The following is a 27,562-nucleotide window of genomic DNA, read 5'->3' on the forward strand; positions in this document are numbered from 1 at the left end:
GACGGGATCTGGGATTAATCGGGTTCTGGGACATATGAATTACAGTTCTTAAATACCCCGACATTATCGTGGAATTAAAGGTGCACGATATGCACCTTAAAGCGTTTGCTTAAAGCGTCACCTTAAAGCGTTAATACATGTTTTAAAACAGCAGTTTGTTACACATTAGTTTGAATTAGACATGCGAGGTATCTAATCTGATACAGATGATAGGCAGTTCAGGTTTTCAGAATAATTTACGATATTCTACTTGGGGTTGCTGTTCATCTAACGGTAGTTCAGTACAGTACTAACTATGCAAAGCATTGATTTTACTTTAGGAAGTCCACGCGTCAGTGGGGGTGGCGCCTGAGAGAGAGAGAGAGAGAGAGAGAGAGATTCAACTTTAGTTACGTATCCTTCTCGCCGCACTCCAGGTGCGGAGTCTGACAGTTTGGGTACGTACGTCACAACCGCATGTATTGGTGGGATTGAAGCTTAACGGTTATGTTATGGGATTTGTTCAGTTACCACTGGCACTAACGTAACGTAATCTCGGTGTCAAGCCAGTAAATTAGTCATGCCGTGTTTATCGTCGCTAGGAAATACTGCGCTCTCATTGGGAAGAAGCGTTCACTCACACGTGTAATGGCCTCTGGAGCGCCTCGTTCTGGACCGTGTAAAGGGGCGGAGTAGCGTAAGTACAGCTCGCGCACACACCTGGAACGACGTGGCTGTATCAAGGGCTCGCGAGCCACCTAATTCGTTTACATTGCAGGGAGACCTCACTGTGCCAACCGAAAGGATGCAGCACCGGCTGTTGCACTGACGTTACGGTAAGTATTACGACAACATATGGAGGCTTAACGGTTGGCTTTTATCGCATGATGTGTGTACGGCTTTTGATCTAATAGTCTAAACTGATGTTATTTTACAGAGCATTTACGTTATTCGCCTAAAAAGTAGCCAATCCGGAGATGCTGAACAAAAGCAGAGAAATCAAGGACTTCCAAGCTCCAGATTAACCAAGAAAACTGTCCAGCAATCATCTACCTCTGTTTCTCCAGTAGTACGGGCGGATCGAAGTCCAGTTTACAAACACTATGGCTTTTTTGATGAAAAAGAAGAAATTCAAATTCCAAGTCCATTTCACTCTAGAGGAGTTGACGGCCGTGCCTTTTATAAATGGGATGCTTTTCTGCAAAATCCGATTGTTGGAAGGTGGAGACTTCGCAATTTCTTCATCTAGGTAAACACTTTTTTTCATCATACGTCTGGGTCTTGGGTTCAACTCTTTCTTGGGTGTTCTGTCTGTCTCCTTGACGCTTGTATGCCGCTCCCCGCTTCATGACTTGGTCAGACGCAAGGTGATGAGTTACGGAGTCTGTGTTTAACCCATTTATACTTCAAAATGTTTTCGTCGTTTAGTGATGTTTCCTCCAAGTTGTTTAACAAGATATCTTATCAAGTTGAACTGAAATGCGCAGCATAAACGAGATTTTGCGAGAGGGAAATTAGTTTCTGTAAACGTACATACAAGTGCACGTATGTTTTTTTGGTGACTCGTACATTTTTCTTTAGATTCATCTCCCGGTTTCAGGTGTAATCACCCGTTCAGCGGCAGGTACAGTAGCCGTGTCCGTGTTGGCCTCTTTAGCGCCTTTTCAGCCCTCACGCGACACGGAGACCTGCAGTGGCGTTAGTCTTTTGAGTGTTTTCAAAGGTTTTGTTCCAGATGTTCTGGTTTTATCTCGTTGGGCCAGTATCTAATTTCATCCAGAGAGAGTACCGACGGTGTTCCCTGTGTCTTTGTCGTGTGTTCAGGGTTTCGAGAAACAGCGGACAACTGTCACTTGGTAGCTTTTTTTATTTTGTTATATGGAGAGGAGTTTAAGCTCTTTTAGGTGCTACACACAGGTCCGAAAGACCCAAGAACACATTTATGCATAACAATTCTACTGAAGGTAAATGTGTGTGTGTGTGTAAGAAAGAGCAAGAGTACATCCAATACAATGTCACTGCAGATATTGCATTCATCTGTTAACAGTAATCTAATTAATCAGTTAATTAATTAACAGTGATGTAATTAGTTTTTTAACCTATGGGATGAACACACAACTGAAATGGGTGATTAGTATTTGGTTGAATATGAGAATATCTTCACACTGCCTCAAAACAGGTCATTGCAAAACACCATCTGAAATGTGTGTGTGTGTGTGTGTGTGTGTGTGTGTGTGTGCACGTGTGTGTGTGTGATCAGATGGTATTTTTGGCCACATGGCATTGGGGGTGGCGTGGCGTGGGTTGCGCTGACCCCCTGGCAGTGCCAGGAACATCGGGAGTGCTTGTCGACCCTGTGCTCCGAACCCCCCCGGGGCACGGAGGCTGCACAATGGGTGGTGTGTCCGCCGGGCGGAGGGGCGGCAGGGCGGCAGGGCCTTGGCACGGGCGCCTGGCTCGCCCCCTTCCTTGGAACGTAGGACTGAAAGATGGAGGGATAGATGGACTGCATGCACCTTGCAAGGTCAGCGGAGGGTGGAGTGGAAAGCAGTGTGTGCAGGTTTAGAGATGGGGTAGAAGCCAAAAGCGAGATAAAAGGGCAAGATATAGGCTGTGGAACGAGAGATGGAGGGAGTGAGAGAGAGAACAGCAAAGCAGAGTGACTGAAAGAGAGAGGGAGAGAGGGAAACACAGAGACTCGAGTGATAGTGAGCACAGAGGGCTTTTTGTCTGCCTGGGCCACCATGTTCCATCTCGCTCCCTCCCCTCTCTCATTCTTTCTGCCTCATTTTCTCCTACTTCTCCATCCCTCTTTCTTTATCTGGTCAGGCTGAATGCTCGCACTGCTCAAATGGCACTGAAATTGAGCTTGACAGCACTGATATGAGACCAGTTTCACGGGGAGCTTCCAGGACTGCTCCGGCTGGGAGCTGATGCAGGAAGCCTGTACCTGGGTCAGGTCAGAGCAGGGAACGGAAAGTGAAGCTTGGAAGATGGTGGTGGTAGGGACGGGTGGAGAAGGAGGTGGGGTTAGATGGCAGAGACACACAGATGTACACCGCATCCCCGCGGTAGCTACAGCCGTACTGAAGCGTCGCCGTGGGCAGGAGTAGAGCCGCCATCGCTGTCACCTGGCTACCATTTTAACGCGCGTTGTTGTTGTTTGGACAACAGCTTTGTAAAGTCTTTTTGTTCTTCTGCCGAGCTGGCAGGGCAGGACACCAGCTCAGGGTTTTATGTTGAGCAATAAGGGATTGGTGTTTGGATTTCTCCGGAGATCAAAGCTTCGTAGTAGATTTATATACGCATTGGGGGTATGTGTAGCCCAGCAGTTGTCATGGAAACCATCCAGAGCGCTTGTGTGTGGTTGTTTTCTCAGATTCCACCAATGTGTGAATGTGATGAAATAGGACCGCAACTGTAATCATTTGTAGTCATTAGAGATGTTGCCCTGGGGTCCTTCCTGATCTACGCTTCCTTCACACATTCACACGCACGTGCGCACACATTGACACGCAAACCCCCCCCTACTCTCTCCCTTCCCCTCTCTCTCTCTCTCTCTCCATCACTCACACATACATACACAAACCATACACACTAACAATGGTATTGCACTGTTACTACAGCAGAGTTTGACACAGCGGGTGTTTGACACGTTTCCCGCCTTTTTGATGTGACAGCATGGTAGCTTGTTATGTTAGCACCCGGAGCTGCCTGTTCCTGTTCTCCTGCGTGACTTGGGTTTGAACCTCCATTTCATTCTGTCAGTCCTATGGCAGATTTATTAATCTGCAGCATCTCTCTTTATTCTCGTGAATCCCAACAACACAAGAAGACGGTGAGCCAGCCAGATGGTGCTTATCCAAAAGCATACGGCAAACGCAGAAGATCAAATGAGTACATCATAGGATAATGTTATTGGTGAAAACCTATTGATGTGGCTGGAATGTTTGTGCATGGTTGCCTAGTTACACATGATCAAAGGCGAATCATTCAAGTACTCAATACCAGTGGGGCTTGACAGGTTCATTTAAAAGCTTCTGGAGCTGTGTACACACCCATAAACACACACACACACACACACACACACAAGGTATTTTCACGATAATGGTTCCAAAAGGGCAACAACTGATAGTACTAATGCTTATTTCCACACTTTTTCTTGTTTTTACACAAACAAGTGAGTGTGAGTGAGTGTGCATTTCTCATCCTTATATGAAAATACATCTTATGAACATCCCATCTAAACTGGATTTTATTCCACCAGCCAACCAAAGCCAGATCCATCAAAATACTGAGATTAAGACTAAAATTAGGCTGTAATTTAAGATTCCCAGGACACCCTCCCTATTTCTCTGTTTTTTGTCTGTCTCTCTCTGTCTCTCTGTCTCTCTCTGCATCTATTAATCTTTCTGTTTTTTTCTCTGGCAGACAGGTATCTCGTGTCTAGGGTATTTTCATCTTCTGCGTGACTGTGTTCCTGTTGTCTGAGAGAGAGAGAGAGAGAGAAACCAAATTTGGGGAAGAGGAAAGAGAGTAGTATACCATGTAAAAACCAGCAGCATGGAAAACTGGATTAAAACAATATACTGTTTAAAGCATTTTTTAAGCGCACACACACGTCCTGTGTGTATTTGTAAAATTTGCTAGTGTGGATAAGAGCACGGTAGAACACACACCTGGGTTTGAGAGGGCAGTGGAGAGAGTTGCTAGAACACACCTGGATTTGAGAGGGCGGTGGAGAGAACACACACATGCGTTGGAGAGAGTCACGCGTCCTAGTGCACTGGAGAGTCACGAGTCCTAGTGCACTAACCTGTTCTTTTATGACTGCTGACTTTGTAAATTAATATGGTGTTTATTACTATACTCAACCCAATATGAAGTCATTTGAATAAATATGTTTATAAATGTGTAATGTGTATATGTGAGTGTTAAATGTTCTGATGTAGGACAGTATTCTGTAGTACCAGGATGGTAAACACACACTCTCTGATTTAAATTCCCAGTCAGGGCTGGATTTGGGCCAGGGTTGGATTTGGTTCTGTTACTGGATCACTTGGTTGGATTTAAGGAGGAGTGAGTCTGGATCCATTGGCTGGGTCAATGCACTCCATTTTAGCTGGTGTGCAAAACCAACTCTCTCTCTCTCTCTCACTCACACACACACACACACACACACACACACACACACACACACACACACACACACACACACACACACACACACACACACACACAGATCACTCTCACAACAGTCTGCCCAGTCTGGTTGAGAACAGCAACAAGAACATTCTGTGGTCATATTGTTGTGGGAAAACTTGTGGATGTTGCCAGGGTGATGATGCCTTGTAACTAAGAACCCTGGACTTAGTCCTGAAAGTGCTGAACCCAAAACATCCCAATAAAGAAAAGTGAATGAAGCGCAGGCGCACACAGGCAGACGTCTCCATGTCAGGCTGGAATCTGACCTCTCTGGGGTAGCAATTAGCCTTGGGATGCTACTGTTTAGTCTCTTTCTGTTTCTCTTGCATGTCTCTCCCCCTCCCGTCCCCGTCCCCGTCCCTGTCTAGGGTTTACGTACTCCTCTACCATTGTTTGCTGGAAGGAACTTGGCTCCAGGGCTCGTTGGCACTCCAGAAATGGCCCCACCTCCTTTTGAGCGGCTGCACAATATAGACAAAGTCTTGTATTGCGTATATATTGCACCACATTGCAGTGACCACACAGACGAACCTTTGGTGTGACATGAGAGGTTTGATGTGGATTCTGCTGTCAATGTGAAGCAGAATTCACCAAGTGTTGGATTGTTCACGCACTAACAGGGAACGTGCGCTGGGATTAGACTGTTCTGAGATAGCTTTACCCTATTGATGATGCACTGTGGCAATAATACTATATTTGAATCAGAATAATTACTATTTCTAGGTCACCAGTTTATCAAAGCATCCACAGGACATTCCTTTGCAATTGTCTGAGATATTGTGATAATGACTAAGGAAAGATAACATTTGTAATGCTTCTTTACACATGCTCAACCACTAATACTACCCCCACAACACCACATGTGCACACACACACACAGCACAGACAGCACTGCTGTAACATATACAAACACACTCCTTCACTTATATATCAGTGCAGTCCCATTGCAGACACATGGTGACCCTTGGGTCAGTTCAGGATTGCGGAGTTCTGCAGTAGGCGTGGTGAGGTCTAGGTGGAAGACCTTCAACCTCAGCACTTTGCTTCACCCCACGGGCACATACACACGAGTAGACGGAGCTCTTTATTTGCAATATGCCCAGTGAAGGCTTAATACAACGCTCTCTCTCTCTCTCTCTCTCTCTCACATACACACACACACACACACACTGCTGTGAGTCAGCAAAGTACACACACATACATACGGGAACAACTGACATTCACTTAGAATTATAAAAAACTATAAAATCTGATCTTTAGTACACAAAAATTTAGCAGGCCCATCTGTCTCTTGTTTCCTTTCTCTCTCTCTCTCTTTCTCTCTCTCTCTCTCTCTCTCTCTCTGTGCCCTGGGAGTTATTATTCATCAAAAAGAGGGAAGGAAGGGCAAGATTGATAAAGCCAGGGCAATTTGAGTACCATCTGGAAGCGAGTTCTAGTGGGAAGCAGGTTAGATGGAGTCCTGGGGGAGTGGGAGTGGAGCAGGAGGCCCCTCCCTCTTTCTCTCCTGTTCTTGGGAGAAACAGAACTGTTTGCTCTTTAGCTGACACAAGAGAACAGGTTAGACTATAGTCCTTCTTTGTGTGTGTGTGCGTACGTGCGCATGCGCGTCTGCATTCTCACACTCCCTGGCCCCAGTCGTGCCCCAGCTTGGTGTGTTTGCTGAGCCGTGGGTCATCCAAGGGTCGTAGATCACAGGTCAGGCATTTGAGATCCCGGGTGTCATTTTAAGTTGTGTCTGCTGGACCCTGTGCCTCTCTCCTCATCTCTCGTGTCCCCTGCGGGGGGCCTAAGCCCGGGCCGTTTCCCTCTCCCCAGTTGTTATGACATGAAGTGATCAGATGATCAATTGAGGTGCACTTTTGAGGATTTTGTTAGCTCAGATCCAGTGTCCTATCAGTCTCAACTGAAAATGCACACAGGCACAAGGCTCTTATTGTTCTTGTAACTTGAGCACATCTCACATGGATCTGTATCTGTGTGTGTGTAGAGAGAGCAACAAAGCCAGAGATCAATTGTTAGAGACATTTTGGGGGAGTTTTACATGAGATAATAGGCCCAAACAACATGTGCAAGCCAGGACTTCCATTCTCCTGCTCGTCATCCTCACATCCAGTCCTCTCTGCTCAGATGAGTCTGCTGCCTTCCAACAAGAGGCCCAAAGTGCACAATTCACAGGGGGGGCTGCAGGCCGCAGTAGAGAACCTGTGACCTCCCTGGATTAAAGACGCAATCAGAGGTGACTGTTCTGCGGATCGTTTTTGTCTACTGCAACGTGGAAAAGCACCTAAACTTCAGATTTATGGCACCTCATCATGTCATGTAATGTGAGTGTCGCCGAGAGGGATCGAACACGAGTAACCAGGATCATCAGGCCTATAGCCTTCACCATAAAAATGTCACGTGTATTTATTGGTAGTTTGTACAGTAGCTTTGGGTATTTAAAATACAAAAATGCTGATCACATAACACAAACAAGAAAGCTCTTTTTTAAGTCACTGTGGAAGAGTGTCTGCTTATTAAATAAATATGACTTAAATGTATATCAATACATGCATAACAATAATTAAACACATATTTCAAATACACACAGGTAAAACATTTCCCATCTGTGTGTGAGTGCACATGGGGTGTGAACTGAATAGAACACACACCCTGTGGCATGAGGAAGGCTGAGTGATCCGAGCTTGTGATGTCACTGCTCGTCGGCACTCTGATGTAGAGGATTGTGGTGTGTGGGTGTAGGTGTGGGTGTGGGTGTGTGTTCATGTATGAGTCACAATACAAACCCAGTTAGGATTTACACTACTGCCTGGGATTTCCATGGGAACTAATAAACACACACACATTTTTCATTGTGTGACGAGTTGTGTGTGACTTGTGTGTGTGTGTGACTTCTGAATCATTTGATCCAGGTATACCAGTTAGTAGTGTGGTGTGTTTGTGTGTGTCTCTTGTGGGTGTATGTTTGCCTGGATTCAACTGTCAGTGAGAAGAATGTCTCAATGAAAAATGAGACTGAGAAGCTGTGTGTGTGTGTGTGTGTGTGTGCGCGAGTCTCCAGTGGGGAGAGATCAGCTCCTATGGGGAGAGATCAGCACCTGTGGGCAGAGATCAGCACCTGTGGGGAGAGATCAGCACCTGTGGGGAGAGATCAGCTCCTGTGGGGAGAGATCAGCTCCTGTGGGCAGAGATTAGCACCTGTGGGCGGAGATTAGCACCTGTGGGCGGAGATCAGCACCTGTGGGCGGAGATCAGCACCTGTGGGGAGAGATCAGCACCTGTGGGGAGAGATCAGCTCCTGTGGGGAGAGATCAGCTCCTGTGGGCGGAAATAAGCACCTGTGGGCGGAGATCAGCTCCTGTGGGGAGAGATCAGCTCCTGTGGGCAGAGATCAGCACCTGTGGGCGGAGATCAGCACCTGTTGGCAGAGATCAGCTCCTGTGGGGAGAGATCAGCTCCTGTGGGCAGAGATCAGCACCTGTGGGGAGAGATCAGCTCCTGTGGGCGGAGATCAGCACCTGTGGGCGGAGATCAGCACCTGTGGGCAGAGATCAGCTCCTGTGGGGAGAGATCAGCACCTGTGGGCAGAGATCAGCACCTGTGGGCAGAGATCAGCACCTGTGGGCAGAGCACCAGGTTAATAATGGCTGTTTCCCCAGTATCCCTCAGGAAAGGCAGTGCTGGCCAAGTCAAGGTGTTGTCATGGATCATCTGTGTTGTGCTATTTTAGTTCATTTTCCTGTGTGTGTGTGTGTGTGTGTGTGTGTGTGTGTGTGTGTGTGCGCGTGCATGCGTGCATTAGCTTGCAGGGAAGCTCTTGCTGGCTGCCTGTCTGCTCTGGCCTGGGACAGACCTCCGGCACATTGGTGTGCTACTGTTGCTGTAGTACACATGCTGATGCATTACAGCTGCAGGGCTGTCGGAGCTGCCGCTCGTAACGGTGGGACAAAGAGTCCTGCCACTCCACCATCAAGCTGACCGCTGGATCAATTCCAGGATTAGTGCGGTGTATATGAAGTGTGTGTGTGTGTGTGTGTGTGTGTGTGTGTGTGTGTGTGTGTGTGTGTGTGTGTGTGTGTGTGTGTGTGTGTCTCCTATAATCAGCCGTAAAGAGGATATAACTATACTTAGACATTAAGACTGAAACTGGAAGCTTCAGAGGTTTAAGATCACGAGATCTGCAGACGGGGAGAAGTGATGAGTGTGTGCAGTTACTTGTGCTGCTGGGTGTTGTGTATTTGTGTATTGTGTGCATGTTTGTTTTCTGTTATGTAAAGCTGATAATACCTGGTGTTTGTGCACCTTAGCAATGGAACAGTACCAGGCTGTGTGTGTGTGTGTGTGTGTGTGTGTGTGTGTGTGTGTGTGTGTGTGTGTGTGTGTGTGCGTGTGCATGTGTGTGTGCATGGACACGTGGACTCTTGTTAATGTGATTTTAACTGACACCTTAAATGAATTCCAGAGTCCATAGCCTGTTTGCTTGCAGTCGTCTCTGCAGTTTGGGTGGATTCGTGTGGCTTTGGTGTTGATCCTTACCATGTTGGCCTGCAGTGATGGCTGGACGAAAGTGCACGAAGGCATGGTGACACACAGAAGCTGGCATGAGCACCAACCCTGGCTTTGGGGTTGGATCAAACACATGTGACTTATGTGGTACCTGTCCACACATGCCCATCTGCAAACCGGCACGCGTGCACACACACACACACACACACACACACACACACACACACACACACACACACACACACACACACACACACACACACACACACACACACTAGTGTTGTGTCTGTGAAGGCTCTTCTCTCTCTCTTCCCTGCTTGTTTCATTGTGCCAGTGCAGCTGGTCCTCAGTACTGGCCAGCAGTGGTTTTCATGGCCACTGTGACGCTTTGACTCTGTGGCTGTTATGTAACACGAATGACATATTATGTAATAGATCAACACACGGCCATGTGTGACTTAATGAGCCAGTGTATTGGTTTGCCTCGATATCAGTCAGCATTCACCAAGCCAACGCGTGTTGGTTTCTACGTTGTCCTCTTAAATGGTATGGTTGGTTTTTTTCAAGCTTAAACTCATTTCAAGCTCTCAGTAAAGAGACCTGAATTTCCTCCCTGCTGTGTGTGTGTGTGTGTGTGTGTGTGTGTGTGTGTGTGTGTGTGTGTTTGAGTGTGCCTGCGGTCCGCCCGTCCCAGGATTCTGATCCATATGTTTTCTATTGGTGCAGGAAGAGAAAGGCCTTTAATAAAAGCCAGGGATTAAGACTGTGTGTGTGTGTGTGTGTGTGTGTGTGTGTGTGTGTGTGTGTGTGTGTGTGTGTGTGTGTGTGTGTGTGTGTGTGCGTGAACAGATGGGAATCTGGCTGTGGGATCTTGGCTGTGTGGAAACAGCGTACCGAGGACTGGCCTTGGGACAGATAGAACAGATATAACAACTCAGCCACAGCTCTGTTGGGTTCTCCCTAGCTGAGGGTCACCAGTACTGGAAACACTGCTCACTCAGCTCAAATGAAAATGTCTGTTCACTAACTCTCATCACTGTGACCACCCTAACCCCCAACCCCACCGACCTCTGCCCCTGCCTGTGGACGAACAGCGTCTGTGGGATTGGGTGGTCTGAGGCCCCCCTGCTCAGCGAGAGCAGCATTAAGAGCGGGAACATTTACTGCATAAGAAGAACCCCCCCCCCCCCCCCCGCACCCCCAACACACCCTGGTTGCTACAGGCTTGGAACGACCGGAATGCAACTTCAGACGCTGCGCCAGTTGGATCTGTGCCAAAGGAGGGGACACTGATTGGGGGAGGGGCCAAGGTGGAGAGAAAGGTAGAGCTACAGCGAATGTGTGGAGGCCAACGGCTGATGGAGGTCGTGGGAGGGAAATGGTGGTATTTTCTTCGTCTGAGTCCGGCACAGGTGGCCTGGATCCAGTCTGAAATCTGTCTGCCAGAACTTGTGAGGTTGACACCATCATCGATCATGGTTCACGATCTTTCAAGAACACTTTCAAGAGCACTTTCAAGAATGATTTAATGTTTAATTCTCACTTTGGTTCCAACAGTATAGGGGTGTAGATTTACCATGTGAGAAGAGCTTGTCCTCACTCTGTTTCCTCCTGTGGTGCTACAGGAGGCACACTGTCCAGCATACATTTGTGAGCCTATGAACACGATAGAACCTCTCATCTGAACTTAGGCACTGAGGATAGCGAATAGCCTTGTTAACATGGCGGGTGGAGATGAGTTTCTTCCTGTCCAAGTCCTGTCCAACACACGCAGTACTGAAGCTCCTTCACCTCCTCCCTCTCTCTCCCTCTCCTTATCCCTCTCTCTTTATCTCTCCCTCGCCCTCTCTGGTATTCACCTTGTCAGGCAGCAGCCTCAACAGATCATTGCCGCCACACATCTGCGTGGGGTCACGGAGCGGGTGTGCCGTATCGGCAGCCCATCGCGGGTGGGAGCATTGTCAGAATATCACGGGAATGTTTTGGGAACGTCGCAGGGCTCGTGACGGGGTGGCACGTTATAGGCGCTATAGGGGCCGGTAGGATACCATAGGTTCACTCCTCCGGCGTCTCGGGGGCCACCTCCCCAACTGCCGGTCTCCCAAATGCGTTTACCTGCTAGTGCACATTTACGGATACGCATAGACCGGGCCGGTGCTGTAGGGACACAGCTTTGCATGGGGACGTATTTTCTGGAACCACGTGCACCCGTGGTAGATGCTTTTCGTGGTATAGGCACATAGACACTCATCTGTACTGGTACAGGGCTCAGTTGTGTGCAAGTGTGTGTGAGAGTGTGTGTATGTTTTGCAGTAGACCGTGTTGTTTTAGATGAAGGTATGCTTGTTTTGCCTTGGGCTCACATTTCACCATTCCACTACTACTAGCTCATTACGTTCCACCTCCTAGGTGAACTCAAAGAGGGAGGGGTGATTGTGTGTGTGTGTGTGTGTGTGTCTGTGTGTGTGTTCAGTTCTTCAGTGTCTCCCCATCCCCCACGTAATCCATACTTCATGAGGTCCAGATGAGGAATTTTCCTGGAGCTGCTTAGCTCACCAGATTTGATTTGACACAGATGTGTGTGCATGTCTGCACATGTAGATCTGAGTGTGTGTGTGTGTGTGTGTGTGTGTGTGTGTGTGTGTGTGTGTGTGTGTGTGTGAGGGAGAGGGAGAGGGAGTCTGAGCGTGCACATGTGTGCATGTCTGAGCACACGCAAGGCACAAGTGGGCACGCATGCCTGTCGTGATTTAATTATAGCCTATAGACTCTGCGGAAGTCGCGATTCAGGGTTCCTGTTTGTTTGTATAACCTAATTGGCGTGTTTGGTAGCTATAGTTCCCCCGGCTTTGCCCAGGGCACTTCTGCACCTTCAACCTTGCACCCTCAAGGTGCTGCACCCTCAGCCTGAACAGGTGCTGGAGCTTCCCTCCCGCACGCTCCGACACGTTACCTGCTCAGGTAGCGATCGCAGAGAGGACAGCTGGTGGTGTGAAAAGCAAAGATTTGTGCACAAACCCAGTGGCGCAAACATGGCTGAAGGGGCGTGTCGATTGGACGAGGCTGCCCGCCATGTCCGGACCGTGGGCGGATTTCCACGAAGGGCCAGGCCAATGAGGCGTGCAGCCCACGAGCGTGCACATCTGATGGCTAATGCACACTCGTCTGATACGCCACGGTCTCGGCCTGCACGCTGCACATCTGGGAACTCTGCTCGTGCTTGGGAGAGGTGTGTGTGTGTGTGTGTGTGTGTGTGTGTGTGTGTGTGTGTACACACCCTTCGAAAACACCCACGCCGCTCTCTAAACAGTGAGCGGATTAGCGAAACGCTGCATTTTTGCGAAGGGCTTTTGTAAACTGTTAGAACACGTCCAACGAAACAAGAGTCCCTCTCATTGGGTCCCGCCACGTCTTTGTGGAGGTCGTGCAGCGAGCTGGCTGCTCTGGATACCAGGGGCTGAAAGCTGTGGGCAGTCCAGTCATGTGCGGTACGGCCAGAAGATACGGATGAAACATCACAGCTTTGTTGCTGCTTTGCGATATGCATTGCAATAATAATTAAAAAATCCATTTAGTGAAGCTCTACTTCCCATATTTTGTCAAGTCTAATGATTGTCCAGCGCTGCTTTGACCAAAACTATTTACGTTTATTGGGTCTTGTGAATTGTGTGATTCATCAGAACACCCACAGAAGACTCATCTGGGATGTCTGGGGCATTTGCAGCTCAGACTGGAAAAAAACCCTTTTAGCATATGGACTTTTCATCATAATGTGAATGGACTTTTTTGGGTGTGTGCGCACGTGCACGTGAGATGTGAATCAGCCGCCCTTTCAATTCTCCAACCACACATCTGGTGTTTCCACCCTCAGCATACACTCATGCTCAGAGGTCTGAAACAGGAAAGAGGAGAATGTGCGTTGGAACCGTCAGCGGCTACACCCCCCCCCCTGCTGTTTCCAAATGCTCCGAGATTAGATCTAATGATGCAGTAACCATTAAATAAGATTATAGTTGAAATGAGCTGCTGGTGTGGACAGGCAAGCTTCTTGTTTATGACACTCTAATTGGGTCTACCAGGAGTTGGTCTCCCGTGAGCTAATGGGTTAACTGCGTTAGGTTTCTTGCTGTGAGGTTATGTCACCACTTCTTTGCTTTCACTGTGTAGTGCAACACGAAACGGACTCCAAAGCGGTTGTCATGATATTTGTATCTTTATGACGACTGTCGTATTGTATATTCAGTTTGTTTATTTATTAGCCAGTTGACAAGGACATTTGAAGTCCTGTGTGATCAGGTAACTGTAGTAATTGTAGTGAGGTGATGATATTAGGGGAGTCCTGGTCAGTTCTGGTCTTGTTATATGCTAATGAGTTGCATGCCTTTTATGGTTTTTGTTTAAAAGTATAAACTGTGATAACATGACATTTTTTGCCTTTTGTTGCGTAATTGCATTCTATCAGGGTACTTTACGTTCTTCTTAAAGCAGTATGATAATTCTGTCTTCAGATACAAAATTATTAACCTCTGAGGCGGTTGTGATTTTGTCATTTGTCAAACTAACAATTTCTACCGTAGGCCTGTTGGATGATCAGTTACCACATCGTTACCACAGTTACCACTACAGTTACCACTACAGTTACCACATATCAATACAAAAAGTTTCCTTTCCACAAGGGAATTAGTCACATGATTTTGTATTAACATATTCTTTAAGATGGATTATCAGTGGCTAATCAAATGTTATGTCAATAACATGCATATTTTACCAAAGCTAATGTACAGCTTTGTGTGGCTTTCACCAAGTTAGTGTTCTTATCTTTTGCTTGGTTCAGATTATTGAGACAAAGTGGGACACCATTGTGTGTCCTTGTGAGTGGAAACTGCTATAAAGTCTGTAATTGTATTACCAAGAGAAGTTCACCGCGTCTTAGACTATTGAAGGAAAAATAGGAGAACAGTGTGAACGGTTTTAGTTATTCATAACATCATAGACTCATGGTAATAATCTGTTTCAGTTATGACTCCACTAAATGTTAATTAGATAACGTGAGTTTGGAAGCCAAGTTGTTTGTGTCCAGCTGTTCAGGGTAGCATATAGCTCTTTGTTTTCTCTACTCTACTCTACAATGATCCTGCCCGGGGACTTTCACAACGTAGGGAATCAAACAGGGGCAAAACTAAACACCAACTGGCCTGTGCCTCTTAACATTAATCCTAATTAATCATAACATGCATATGAAGTAGTCTAATTCTATATACTATGACATAACCAGCCTTTGTTGTGCTAACTGAAACAGTGGGGAGAAAAGCTCGTTATGGCAACAATTCCAGATTAGGTATCACCATCAGATACCTAAGGCAGATTTGGACAAAATCTGGATTCCAAATATGCGCTCCTAAGAACATTAAAGGACATTTACATAGTAACTAACCAGTGCTATCTACACTTGCGGACTCTGATCACATTACTGTAGAACTAAATCTGGATCTGATCAAGGTACACAAATTACGTGCCTTTCTTCGAGGAGCCTCCCCATGGGAACAATCACATTACAGCGAGAAAGGCGTGTGAAGCACGGTGTTCGGCTTCTCTTTTGTCACTTCGACTCTGTGTCATTAACATCTCGGTCACTTCCTGTTTGATCCACGGCAGCTTTTTATTTTCAATCGCCTTCAGTCTGTGTTGATTCCGCACGCTGTGGGGATGAAACAATGAGATTCTGGTGCTCCTCTGATCTGCGAACCACCCGTAAAGCTTGTCTGGCTACCTCCTGTAGCAGATGTGTGTGTTAAGCAGTAGAAAGAAGCCAGGTGGGTCTTTGCTAGACGCTGTCAGGAAGGGAAGGAAGCTCCTTTTTCCGCGACAATGCTTTTGAACTTAAAGTTTGAACACTAAGCAAGGTCGCAGCAGGTCAATACTGTAGAAATGTGACCTGCTTCACATGAAAGTAATAAAGCACACTTGGCACCGCATGTTGCAGTAGCCTTTATGTTTTGCACTATTATAATTTTTCATCAAAATGTACATTTTAAATTCTTAAAACCACTTCTACTCTGAAATGTTGAAATGTCATGTATCATGAAGGGCATGGAGGATTGACACTTTTTTTACATTTCTCATCCACTCTATTCACCCTCATTACTTTCACACACATGGATTTGGCTCAAAAGTTAACTAAATTCATTTACCAAAATATTTGGTCAATCTGAAAATACAGTAAAAGTTTAATATCTGTAGCTTCATATTGATATTGTTCTTATTTGTGTTCAGCATCTGACTGAATCAGCGCTTTTGAGGGGGAAATGTTCTATACCATCATCATGTAGGCTAACTTTAATGGTTAACTGCTTTACTTTAGCTGGTCAGTAAAAAGTATTCATGGCCATTGTCAGCTGCTCTCAGCTGAGAACCAGTCATGTTGCTGCTGTTGCTCGCAATGTAGGCAACATGCGGCAAGTAATGTTATCAATGTCAGTTTCCACATTCTGTTTCATAATTAAAGAAACAAGGGAAACACTTCAGATATTACCTAGCTGACCTAGGTGTCTTCAAAGCTAGTTATGGTCCTGAGTATAGATGTGAGATTGTATCTGTACCACATTTTATGCTGAAACACATATAAAATGATCAGTTTTCTCTTTCCCTTTTGGACTGCAATAGATCATGTTAATCTCTTTTTCTCTCATTTCACTCACGTGCATGCGTGCGTGTGTGCATACATACAGTACTGGCTTCAGGCCAGCTTGGTCAGGGTCATGCATGCTTGCTAGATGCAGTGTCATCAGATAAGCTACAAAATGGTGGTCCTGATAAGCTAGGAGATACTTTGGCACAGTGCCCACCACCCAGTCTGCCAAAAGTCCAGAAAGTGGACGACACATCTGCCGTTAAAACAGCAGAGATCTGAGGGAGGGCAGGGGTCGGAATGCTGCATCACCCCGAGGGTTTAATACGAGAGGAGGAGACACATTAATGCCTCACTAGGAGCAGTGCAAATGCACTTTTTAGACGGAGTCAGAGTAATGCAAGTGTCTCATTACAAATCTGGTTTAAACACACTGAGGTTCTTAGCCATATATGCCAACTGAGTTGGGAGAACCTAGACAAGAATTAGCGTAAAGGAAATAAGAGAGAATAAATTGGATGAGAGAGGGCTGGAGGGAGGGAAACGTGGGGAAAGTAATGAAAGATTTGAGTGATGAACTGCCTGTGACATCTTTAGTGCCCTTCTTAGCCTGTAGCAGATTTAATGGTGATTGAAGATTCAGGGACCACCTTCTGCTCTGGGACCACAGGACTGAGTTTAGGTTTCCGTAGGCACATGTTGAAAAATGTCCATGCTGGTGATCTGAGGGCAATTTTATAGTGTTGTCTTGTGATGGTTATGGTTCTGATTTCAGCAGATGGAACTGGTCCTGAGTCCACTCAGAATTTCTAAATCCTCACAGACCAGCCTGAAAGATTTAGAAAAACCATTTTCATTCCTTTTGAGACATCTTTCATTTAGTACTATTAAATGTAGTGACCAGACACCAGCGTACCCAAATCTTTGGCAACACTTACTTTTGCTATGGTTGTGTACAGTGGTCCTGTTGAAAACGTTCAAGTGGATCACCAGAGTGGCTGCTTGAAGTCCAGCAGAGCTGTCAGTACGAGCAGTGTGAGCAAACAGAGCAGATTTTGTGCTGACTGTATAGGACAGGTGCCCTAATGAGCACAGTACAGCATGTGGGCTTCACTGATGGTCAGGGGGAGATTAATTAATTAAGGTTAAAGTAATACAGTTACTGTGATGACCATTGTGATGATGTGAAGGTTGTGCAAATCAATCATTCTCTCTCTCTCTCTCTCTCTCTCTCTCTCTCTCTCTCCCCTCTCTGTCTGTTTATAGGCAAGAGGTGCAGGAGAACTGCGTCTGCTGGCGGAAGAAGTTCTCCTTCATTTGCAAGATGAGTGCCAGTCCTACGACAGGGGTTCTTGACCCCTGCATATGCCGTGTGTCTGTCCGAAAGGTACACACACACACACACACAAAACATTCTGACATTCTAGAATTTGAATTCTGTGAACTGTAATGAGATGTAGCTGTGAATGTAGCTGTACATGTATCTGTTTAGCTCATGTCAAGGATGAGTGCTTCAGATATGGGTTTTTTTGGTTTTGGTTTTAACTTTAGTCCCACTGGACTGTTACCATGGCAATAGTGAACAGATTGTATATAGTTTCTGTCTTCTCTCATTCATCTGCCTCTTTCTCTTTCTCATTTTACAGGAGCTCAAGGGTGGAAAGACCTTTTCAAAGGTACCAGTCTGACTAGAACTTCAGGCTCTCTCATCCCATTTCCTTCTCTTGCTGTCTGTCGGTCTGTTTGTCGGTCTGTTTGTCTGTCTGTTTGTCTGTCTGTCTGTCTGTCGGTTGGTCTTCATCATTTGTGTAAGTCCTTTCCTCTCCTTCTACTTCCTTCTACTTCTTTATCTTTCTCTGGAACGAGGCCAACCGTCTGTTTTGTTCTGAGCCCTGAGGCTCAGTCCAACCTTTTAAATCCAGATTTAACTAAATCGACTAAGCAGTTAATTAAACTGTGTGGCCATAGAGTCATCGCGCGTGACTCCAGAAGAAAGACAAGGTGGCAGAATTGCAGGAACCAGCCCTGAAGGAACAAGGATTAGGAGTCAGGGCTCAGGAACCAGCCCTGAAGGAACAAGGATTAGGAGTCAGGGCTCAGGAACCAGCCCTGAAGGAACAAGGATTAGGAGTCAAGGCTCAGGAACCAGCCCTGAAGGAACAAGGATTAGGAGTCAGGGCTCAGGAACCAGCCCTGAAGGAACAAGGATTAGGAGTCAGGGCTCAGAAACCAGCCCTGAAGGAACAAGGATTAGGAGTCAGGGCTCAGGATCAATTTGTAAACAGATCTTGTGGGAGTCAAGTGCATGAACATAAACATATGGACAAAAACATATCTTGCCGATTTATGGTATGTTAGTGTGTTTGTATGTGCAGCATGGTGTGCCTCAAGTAATGAGTCATGCCTGCCTAGACGAACCTGTCATTCATAAAGACCCCAAAATAAAAGGTTATTTCGTTCAAGGTCAGTGAGAGTGGTAAAGAGAAGTCTGGTAAGCATGGTTATAGAGATTTAGACTTAATTTAGAGTTTGTGACACACTGTGTAGTCAGCCTTTGTCAGGTCAGGACATGTGCTCGGAATGAAGTCCCTTCTTGGAATTCCTGTGTATGTGCGCAGGTGCAAACTCTTTTACATGCTTATTCTTATGTGATTTTGTTTTTACATATCAATATGTTATAATTTATTTTAAGTAATGCATTTTATAAATACAAGCTATACATGTTATAAATGGTAAATGGTTAAGATTCATCATTCGGTTCCACATGAATGAGATGAGTTAGTTCACACAAGGTTCATTACTATTATTGGATAGCTGCTGAATTTGTAACTGGAAATGTTCTTTCTTGTGAATAGAATTTGGTCACACTAATTGATTTTGAAAACCCTGAACACCCCTCCTCCACGTCCCTTGTAAATGTATTTTTGCTGTAGAAAACGTGACCCCAAACGCGTATCACTTCTGACCCGTCACGCAATGCGTATCGCCACAAAGGAACGGCTATTGTGGTCAGCAGCTTTGATCGATGAGTAGCATCCTGTCTCTCGCATGCAGCCTTCTAATGGCAGGTCAGCCGTCGTTAGTTTTGTGCTCTTTGACGGGGGCGAGCGTCACAAAGGTGCTACCGAGAGGTCAGAAAACAGGACGCGAGGCCATGCAAACACGTTTTGCAACGCTTGTGTGACTTGAGCACTAATATTTGATCATATTTTAAGACAGCAAGGATGGAGTTGCCCTTTGTATGTCACCGTAGCTTGAGCTGTCGCCTTTAACCCGTCGACGGGGACCGCAGAAATGTCCCGCTGTGTGTCACAACGGGCTAGAGGGCGGCGTTTTGCTCTGACGCGCTGCTGATGCAGTAGGGGAGCAGCGCGGCGGAACGTACCGCTGACTCCGCATGACGAGCAAATGACGGCGCACCTTTAACCTGACCGTCACGGACGGAGAAGTCTCAATGGACTCATCGCGGATCCTGCTGTTTCTGCAGAACCGATCATTTCACAAGTGATTCATAATAGTGTTCATGAAATCGAACCAAAATTCGGCGAGTAAAACGGACGGTAGTTTAGCGCTGCCCTCACCAATCGATCTTCTTACTCAGCTGCTCCAATAGAGACTGAGAAAGTCCGTGTGGTGCTGCCTGAAACGTCCTGGGCCACATGGGAGTTTGGTTTTTTAAAAGACCACAGAAAGAGGGTGGCCATTTACCAAAACCAAATAATCGGTGCCTGGCAAGAATAGCAGCCAGCAAAGTGAATCTGGATGCCAATTGGTAATAAACAAGCGTTTTGTTCTCCAGACAGGCAGACAGATGCATACACAATACGCAGTGAGGGACAATCAGGTCACTCAGTGCCTTGTGCGTCTAAGTCCCTTCTTTGGTCTGAAAGCTGCTTTCGGTCTCAAAGCTTCTTATGAGAAGACCATCTCTCCATAGTGCTAGGGCTTTAGAGACTACTCCTGGCCTTTCATTCAGTTCTGACTTCTCTGTTCTGACAGGAGTTCAAACAAAAGGATCTGCTCCAGTCCCCCCCCCCCCCCTCCAATTGGTAGCTCATGACAGTTCCATTATGTTCAGAATGTACTGTGTGTCCCCATCAGTCGTACTCAGAACAAACATTGTTGAAGTTTTTAAAAAGAATCAAAGTCCAAGAGGAGTGCTACTTGGAAGAAATCAGCTCAGGGCCCTTCAGGAGATCTGGCTTTACTCTGTGACAATAGACGTTGAAGGAGATGGGAACGGAGGATTTGACTGCAGGGCAGTCTCTCTGTGTGCTTGTGACTGCTTTAGGGAGCGTGCGTGTGAGAATGGGAGAGAGAACAATGGTTGAAGAGATTGTACTTGTAAAAGCTCTTATCAAGAGTGAAGGCTTCTCATAGATGGATGACCTTGCTAGCTTCAAATGCCTCTGCTTACATAACAGCCTTCTCTTAAGGGTTAACCCACTCCTCACCATTCTCCGCATGCTGCAGCCAGGGAACCAGAGCAGCGTGGTACGCCATCCACTACCCGTCATCGCCATACTCCCCTCTGGAACACTGATCTTGCAGATTTCCTTTGCAAAATGCAGAAGAATCAGGTCCATGTCCGTGGGTGGGCTGGGGTGGGCATTGCCCATCCAGAAGAAACATCTTCCCATCAATCAAAAAATATATACATATATTTCTGTATTTTGGATTGGTCATCAGAAGCGCTGTCTTATTGGCCATTTTAAAGGTGTGGGTGTGCTTAGTCAGCATTATACTTTACATGGCCATTGGTTCAGTGCCTGCTCCAAGCTAGTTTAGCCAACATTTCTGTTACTTATTTCTGAATTTGCCAAGGCTAACAGCACACTTGCCCTGTAATTCATTTCTTTACACTGGACACACTGGCTTCCCATAGAAATGAATGCAGTGTTAATGTTAGTTGTAGCTCCATATGTGTGTGTGTGTGTGTATATACAGTATGTTTGTTTAATTGCATCTGCTAATCATATCACTGTTTGTAAACTATACCCTTGTGTACATTCTATGTTTAGGAAAACATTTTTGTTGTGGCCCAGGGAGATAAGTCCAGTGCTCACACAAAGCTGAATCCTATCAGCACCTTTGAGAAGAATCCACTGAGCATAATCAACCCAATTTTTAAGCACCCCAAGGGAGTTTTCTTAATTTTTCAGTATGGAGAAATATAGTAATGTAGCATATAACACTCTATATTATCCAGGCCTAATATAAGCACAGAATGAGAAAACCTGTCTAATTAATCCAGTCTAATCGACAGTATCACTTTCTTTAAGCAGGGAACAAAAGTACCTATTGTGCCATACTGCAGTCTGTACACACCTGCAGAACCAGAGGGGCGGTTCCATGGACACCATAGCATACCAGAAGACTTATATTACTGCTTTTAAAAATCACAAGACCGTTGCAACAATACCTGCGGGATAATTTCAATTGGTAGTCTGGTGTATTAAAAACATAACATGGAAACAGAGAGACGAGGCCGCCTTCCTATGATTCAGCAGTCGAGATGGTCCAGATTTTGATGGAGTGAATCAGAAAGGCTTAGTGCAGCGTTCATGGTGCCAATGGGGTCGAGTCATTAAATCCAAACGGCGTGTATTTCCTCGGAGCAGCAAATACGATGCAGGCGTGACACAGCCGTGTGATGGTGCAACAGTGCTGCCTTGGAAACCAGAGCTACGCCATCTGTGTTAGTGGTTCCTTCTGGGCCATTTACAAAACTCTCAGTGCTGGGAAAACTCTGCAAGTGGGCAGAGCGATTGAGAAAGGTCATGCGCTGTTTACTTGAACTGATGGATTCTCATAGGAAAAATTCAGTGTTTCTGCACAGCCTAAATGATGTAGCCATCTACAGTGCTTATTCAAGTCAAATCTCTTTCTCTCCCTTTCTCTCTGTCCTCTATTTCTCTGTTACTCTGCCCCCCCCTTCCTCTTTGCTCACCATCCCACTGTTTTTCTCTCCTTCCCCCACTCTCTCCCTCCATCTCTCCTCCCTCTCTCCTTCCCTCCCTCTAGCTGGGCTTTGCTGACCTCAACATGGCGGAGTTTGCGGGTTCGGGCTCCACCGTGCGCTGCTGTATTCTGGAGGGCTACGACACCAAGAACACTCGACAGGACAACTCCATCCTTAAGGTGGACACACACGCACACACACGCGCACACACACACACACACACACACACACACACACACACACACACACACACACACACACACACACACACACGCGCCTGCATGAGGAGAGCAAGCCTAAGGACCAGTGTTTGGTGCTGCCGTGTCTTCTTCGCCCCTGGGAGCTGTTATCTACTAGAGGGCATCATGGCCAATGTTTGTGTGACTCCGCCCCCAAAGGCTGGCCTCTGGGAGTAAACACCCATGACGGCCATATCTCATGCACAGATGTGTCGCACACTTACGTCCACCCGGAGACTGAGGGGGAGCAGCCCCCTCACAGCCCATTTGGAATCCACATGGCTTTATATAGTCTGACTCACTGTCTGCTCTGTGGAAAAGAGCACTTGCAGTTACAGAAGAGCCCAAAGTCGTTTTTTGTTCAGTTTAAGTTGACAGTGCTCATTATGAAGGGTAGAAACTGGTCACATTTGTGGAAACCACGATCAACAGAGATAGATAGTAAATAAGTAAATGCTTAATTGTATAAATACTATAAGTCATGGCATTAATACTAGAAATGTCATGGCTGCTTATTTACTTATTTTGTTGTGTTGTTGTTCTCTTTAAGGTTACCATTGGTATGACTCTGCTGTCTGGAGACCCATGCTTTAAAACGTGAGTCACCTTGTTCCTTTACTGAAGTCTGGAGAGCTTCCAAAAGATTCTCATGAGCCTTGGAAAAAAAATGTAAAATCGTCTTTCGAACAAATGGAACAAATCTAACTTTGAAACAAACTCGGAACCAAGGTTCATATTTGCCAATATTCTCATACACATAGCGCCATCTGCTGGCATGTGACCAGAGGAATTTCAAGCTAATCATTGGGGCATCAACCTTCAGATTAACACTACTGTTCTGAGATCAGTTTATTCCATCACAGTTACCTTGACTACAGCACATGGGAAATTGATGATAGTAATGAATCTATACGATTTAAGGCTTCTTTCGTTTTCTTGTCACAGTGTTATAGTGGCTGGTGTTGATTAGCTCGGGTAGCTATGCTGTCCTATGACTGGTACCAGTAATGAGTTGAACATGGGCCTTTTTCCATGTGCCAGGCCTCCGAGCACAGCCAAGGCCCCGGCCCTAGCCGGGCAGGACCCGTCTCTGCAGCTGGACTGTAAGGGAGAGGGCACTGGGGACCAGCGCACTCCGCCAGCGGGCATCAGCCCTGGCATTGCTGCCAGCCGGGCACACAAACCCAGAGCACCCGCCTACTGCTCAGGTAACCAGAAACCTCGCACCAGTTCTGACTAGAACGTAATGCAGGTACTGTTTGGAACGTGACAGATAGAGAGAAAGTAAGTGTGTGTGTGTGTGTGTGTGTGTGTGTGTGTGTGTGTGTGTGTGTGTGTGTGTGTGTGTGTGTAGGTCTGCCAGAAGTGTCTGATGAAAACCTCTCAAGTCCAGATGAGGTGTTCCATACTGGCCACTCAAGGAATTCCAGTTATGCCAGCCAGCAGAGCAAGGTATCAGGTGAGGTCCCAGTCCAGGTCAGGGTGTTTCCACTCGTCTCACATTGTTTACACTTACACATCCTCTAGATGCGTGGGGTGTGTGAGGTCATAAACCTGTTACATATATTGCTCCTCCACTGTAGTCTTCACTTTTTCACGTGAGATCAGGTGAAATCGTTCCATCACGTTATAATATAAGTGCAGCCGCTGCCAAAAAGTAAAGCACCTTGCCGCATTGACTTATGGGATATGTGGTTCCTCCGCGCAGGCTACAGCACGGAGCACTCACGCTCGTCCAGCTTGACGGATGTGAGCCAGCACCGGCGGAACACCTCCACCAGCAGCAGCACCTCCACCAGCAGCCCGGCTGAGCCCGAGAAGGAGCCGGCCAAGGCGGAGAGGCCCCCGCGGCCGCCCCGGCCCGCACTCCTCCCCCAGCGCCCATCTCGGTAGGGGCGAGACACCCGCTTTCTTTGGCTTGCTCTCCTGTCTGGTGGGAGCGGGACTTCTCATGCGTCTCTGCCCATAACGCAGGAGGAAGAAGGACGCCATGGAGAGCCATCCCACCTGGGTGGACGACACGCGCATCAACGCTGACGACATCGTGGAGAAGATCGTCCAGAGCCAGAACTTTGCTGACGTCAGCAACAAAGAGGGTGAGCAGCATAGCGCATGAGTGTCTTAACGTTGTCTCCCCAAGAAAACATTTTGCAGTGCCGACCAAATCAGCCCTCAGACTGTCAACAGACACACAGTACATATGGTTTTCAGTTTTTACGAAATAAAAAGTTAACCCAAACAGAGCTGATTTATGATCTTATTGTACTGCAGTACCATGTCATTGTCTATATCCCTTTTACCTTCTGGACTCACAGATAGCAATTTGAGACTGTTTGTGAGCAAGGATGGTACCACTGCCCTAGGCGGTATCCAGCTAGCCAACAGGTGAGTCAGCTCAGCGGTGCCCCCAATTGGTTGTTTTTATAATTGTACATAACTACATTGGCTGGAAAGTGCTGCTGTGAAAAAATCTTTCCCAAAACCCTTTCTCCTGCAGGGTGTCGGCAGGTGTGTTCGAACCCGTCGTGATTGAGAGTCATTAGTACCAAAGCAGCAACTTGGTCCTGTGTCTCTCCAGCGGGTCTCCTGGTGTGAAGAGGATGGTCTAAATGAGTGCGGAATAGCGAGTCTCACTGAAGACTTCTTTATTTACTATCTCTCTTTATCACCACTAATTACTGACACTAATTACTGCATCATTTTTACAAAATGGTGGTGGGTAGTTTATTACTATTGTACTATGAAGCACCATAATCAAAAAAGAGAAATTAATTAACGCTTTGATGACAACTTATTACAAATAAACAAACTACTTGAAATGCCCGATTAAACTAGGCATTATGGGAAGTGTAGTCTAACACTGTGAAAAGCTGTCATTAGCCTAAAACACGTCATATTTATGCCCTAAATGGCAGCCCTAAGATCTCTTCAGTATAAATGTTTGATATACTGTATTAGCCTTTGACATATTTTAAAATAGATTTGGCCTTTATTTTCTTTTAGCCAAATTGTCTTTTGGTGTTCAGTATCGGGTCAAGCACCTTCAGTAGTAGTTATTTGTTTTACTTGGGCTAAAAACCACTAAACGTAGTTGTCTGTCTTAAAGGTTTCTGCCTTACCTGTATCTCCACCCATATGACACAGAGGTGAATACATTCAGAACGCTGTGTGGCAGGCCATACAGAACTGACTGAAGTTGACAGGGAGGCTTTGGGCTGTTACTTCATAGATTAAGCCCTTCCCTGTGTGTGTGTGTGTGTGTGTGTGTGTGTGTGTGTGTGTGTGTGTGTGTGTGTGTGCGCGTGCGTGCGTGCGTGCGTGCGTGCGTGCGCATGCGTCCGTGCACAGGAGTGTGTTAGTACACGGGAATCTCCTTATAAACTCTCCAGCTGGCTCCGGAGAGCCCCACAGCAAGTCGATCGGCTTCACAACCATCTTGCCCCTTCTGCCCCTCCTTCCCCATGAGTGTTAACCTGTGAGCATGCGGTGCAGCACCCCATGTGCCCAAGTGCCTGGCCCGGCCCGTCACAAGGGCCAGCCAGCCAGTGACCATGTGCACAGTGTAATGGAAACCATGTTTCCCCCCCCCCCCCCCCCCCCCAGCTTTGTTTGTAAGCTTTATCCTTTGAGCGGAGCAGATGACTCACAATCACACGACACTACTTGGCAACAGTCGCCATGTCTCCCCCTGCACCTGGTGTGCATCCAGTCACAAAAGCTCTTTTCCCTCTCTCTTCTCTCGTTCTCTCTCTCTCTCTCTCTCTCTCTCTCTCTCTCACATGCGAGCATGTGTCTGTGTGCGTTTTTGATGCATTCAGAGTCAATGTCTTGAAATCTTGTTTTCTGTTTGAGTGAGCCAACCATGGTCTTGATCACAGTGCAGCGTAGACTAGATGACTCATTTAAGTTGGTTTCATGGAAGAAATCTGGTGTGCGGCTCCTAACTGTAGAGATCAGAAGCAAACTTAGGAAGATTTAACAAGCCTATATGCTGTAAACTCTTCACATAAGGAATCGCATGTTAGCCAGTGGGTGCCATATGAAATGCTCCTTTAATGTCTTTTTGCATCAAAACGCCCTGGATAAACCTGTCCAGACAGTTGCCTGCAGCTGTGATGAAGAGGATCAATGATTCCTCAGGTTCTTTATTGCAATTACATTAACAGGTATTATTAGCTATTCAACATTGAACTCATCTGGGCATATAATGAGTGAGTCATTTTGGTCTGGACTCTTAGTAATATCAAGGGAAGCTCTGAAGATGTTTTAAATCACACTAATCAGAACAATTAAGAAGAAAGTCAACTCTTTTATCATGTTACTCTTTTTTGCCACACCCATTCTTTTTTTTGTGGTTATAGACTCTCACACAACATTCTTGCTGCTCCTCTTTGTACCTCTCTGACTTGCTGAGGTTGTTAACCATAAGATGATGCTAACGTTAACATTTGTGCGGTATTTTGTATTTCCAAACCAGCGGGCTGGTTTCTTTTAACCTCTTCCACCATTGGTGGCCATCTACCTTTTCTCCCCTAAGAACCTACGGAGTATTGTGACAGTATGAAATGAGTAATGAATTAATTTGCGTATTACTTATCTGTGGTTGTTGCTCTTCTGTCTAGTCATGTCTTCTCTCTGCATTAAGAAGAGCCTCTTATGTCGTCCTGTCATGTCTTGGTCCTAATAAACTGTAAACTGTGATACTGTTTCCCCCACAGAGGTAGATATAAACTTGATGTAAGATGCTGTTGTGTTGAACTAGTTACAGAGGTATTTGGATGTATGAGGGAATTCTTTTAGGCAACATACAGTATTTGTGTAATTTGCTGTTCTGTTTTTTTAAAAGAATTCACATATCCACAATCTTCACAGTGTAATGTTATTTGGCTCAGTTTCAAGAATGAAAATGGTTTGTGGATAGAGACTCCTGCTAAGGTGATGTGTGTAGACCATTTGTGATTCATTGTGAGTTTGGGGTACACTCTTACCCTACACTGTGATCTCTATTTAATCCTTGGGCAAAGGTATGTTCACCACAAT

At 46.2% G+C, this 27,562-nt stretch overlaps 1 protein-coding gene across 2 annotated transcripts; it reads left to right on the plus strand.

The window, feature by feature from the left end:
• Positions 1-341: 341 nt before the first annotated feature.
• Positions 342-26,074, plus strand: eeig1b (estrogen-induced osteoclastogenesis regulator 1b). 2 transcript variants are annotated; one of them, XM_077011759.1, is made up of 14 exons: positions 342-437; positions 582-676; positions 758-815; positions 917-1,228; positions 17,588-17,708; positions 17,968-17,997; positions 22,346-22,462; positions 23,073-23,119; positions 23,564-23,730; positions 23,877-23,981; positions 24,231-24,411; positions 24,497-24,618; positions 24,838-24,907; positions 25,020-26,074. In XM_077011759.1, the coding sequence occupies exons 4-14, from the start codon at positions 1,083-1,085 to the stop codon at positions 25,063-25,065; spliced, it is 1,152 nt and encodes a 383-aa protein (XP_076867874.1). In that variant the 5' UTR covers positions 342-437; positions 582-676; positions 758-815; positions 917-1,082; the 3' UTR covers positions 25,066-26,074. The 2 variants fall into 2 exon arrangements, with proteins under 2 accessions (XP_076867874.1, XP_076867873.1); XM_077011758.1 differs by having other exon boundaries at positions 399-676.
• The last annotated feature ends 1,488 nt before the right edge of the window (positions 26,075-27,562 follow it).

This window comes from Brachyhypopomus gauderio, chromosome 7 (assembly GCF_052324685.1).
Source record: "Brachyhypopomus gauderio isolate BG-103 chromosome 7, BGAUD_0.2, whole genome shotgun sequence".
Taxonomy (NCBI): domain Eukaryota; kingdom Metazoa; phylum Chordata; class Actinopteri; order Gymnotiformes; family Hypopomidae; genus Brachyhypopomus; species Brachyhypopomus gauderio.

Bases quoted from the DNA above. Each gene is read 5' to 3' on its own strand.
- eeig1b (XM_077011759.1), top strand. From the start codon at position 1,083: ATGGCTTTTTTGATGAAAAAGAAGAAATTCAAATTCCAAGTCCATTTC. The intron at 1,229-17,587 runs GTAAACACTTTT...GTCTGTTTATAG, and splicing joins TTCGCAATTTCTTCATCTAG to GCAAGAGGTGCAGGAGAACT. The intron at 23,120-23,563 runs GTGAGTCACCTT...TCCATGTGCCAG, and splicing joins GGAGACCCATGCTTTAAAAC to GCCTCCGAGCACAGCCAAGG.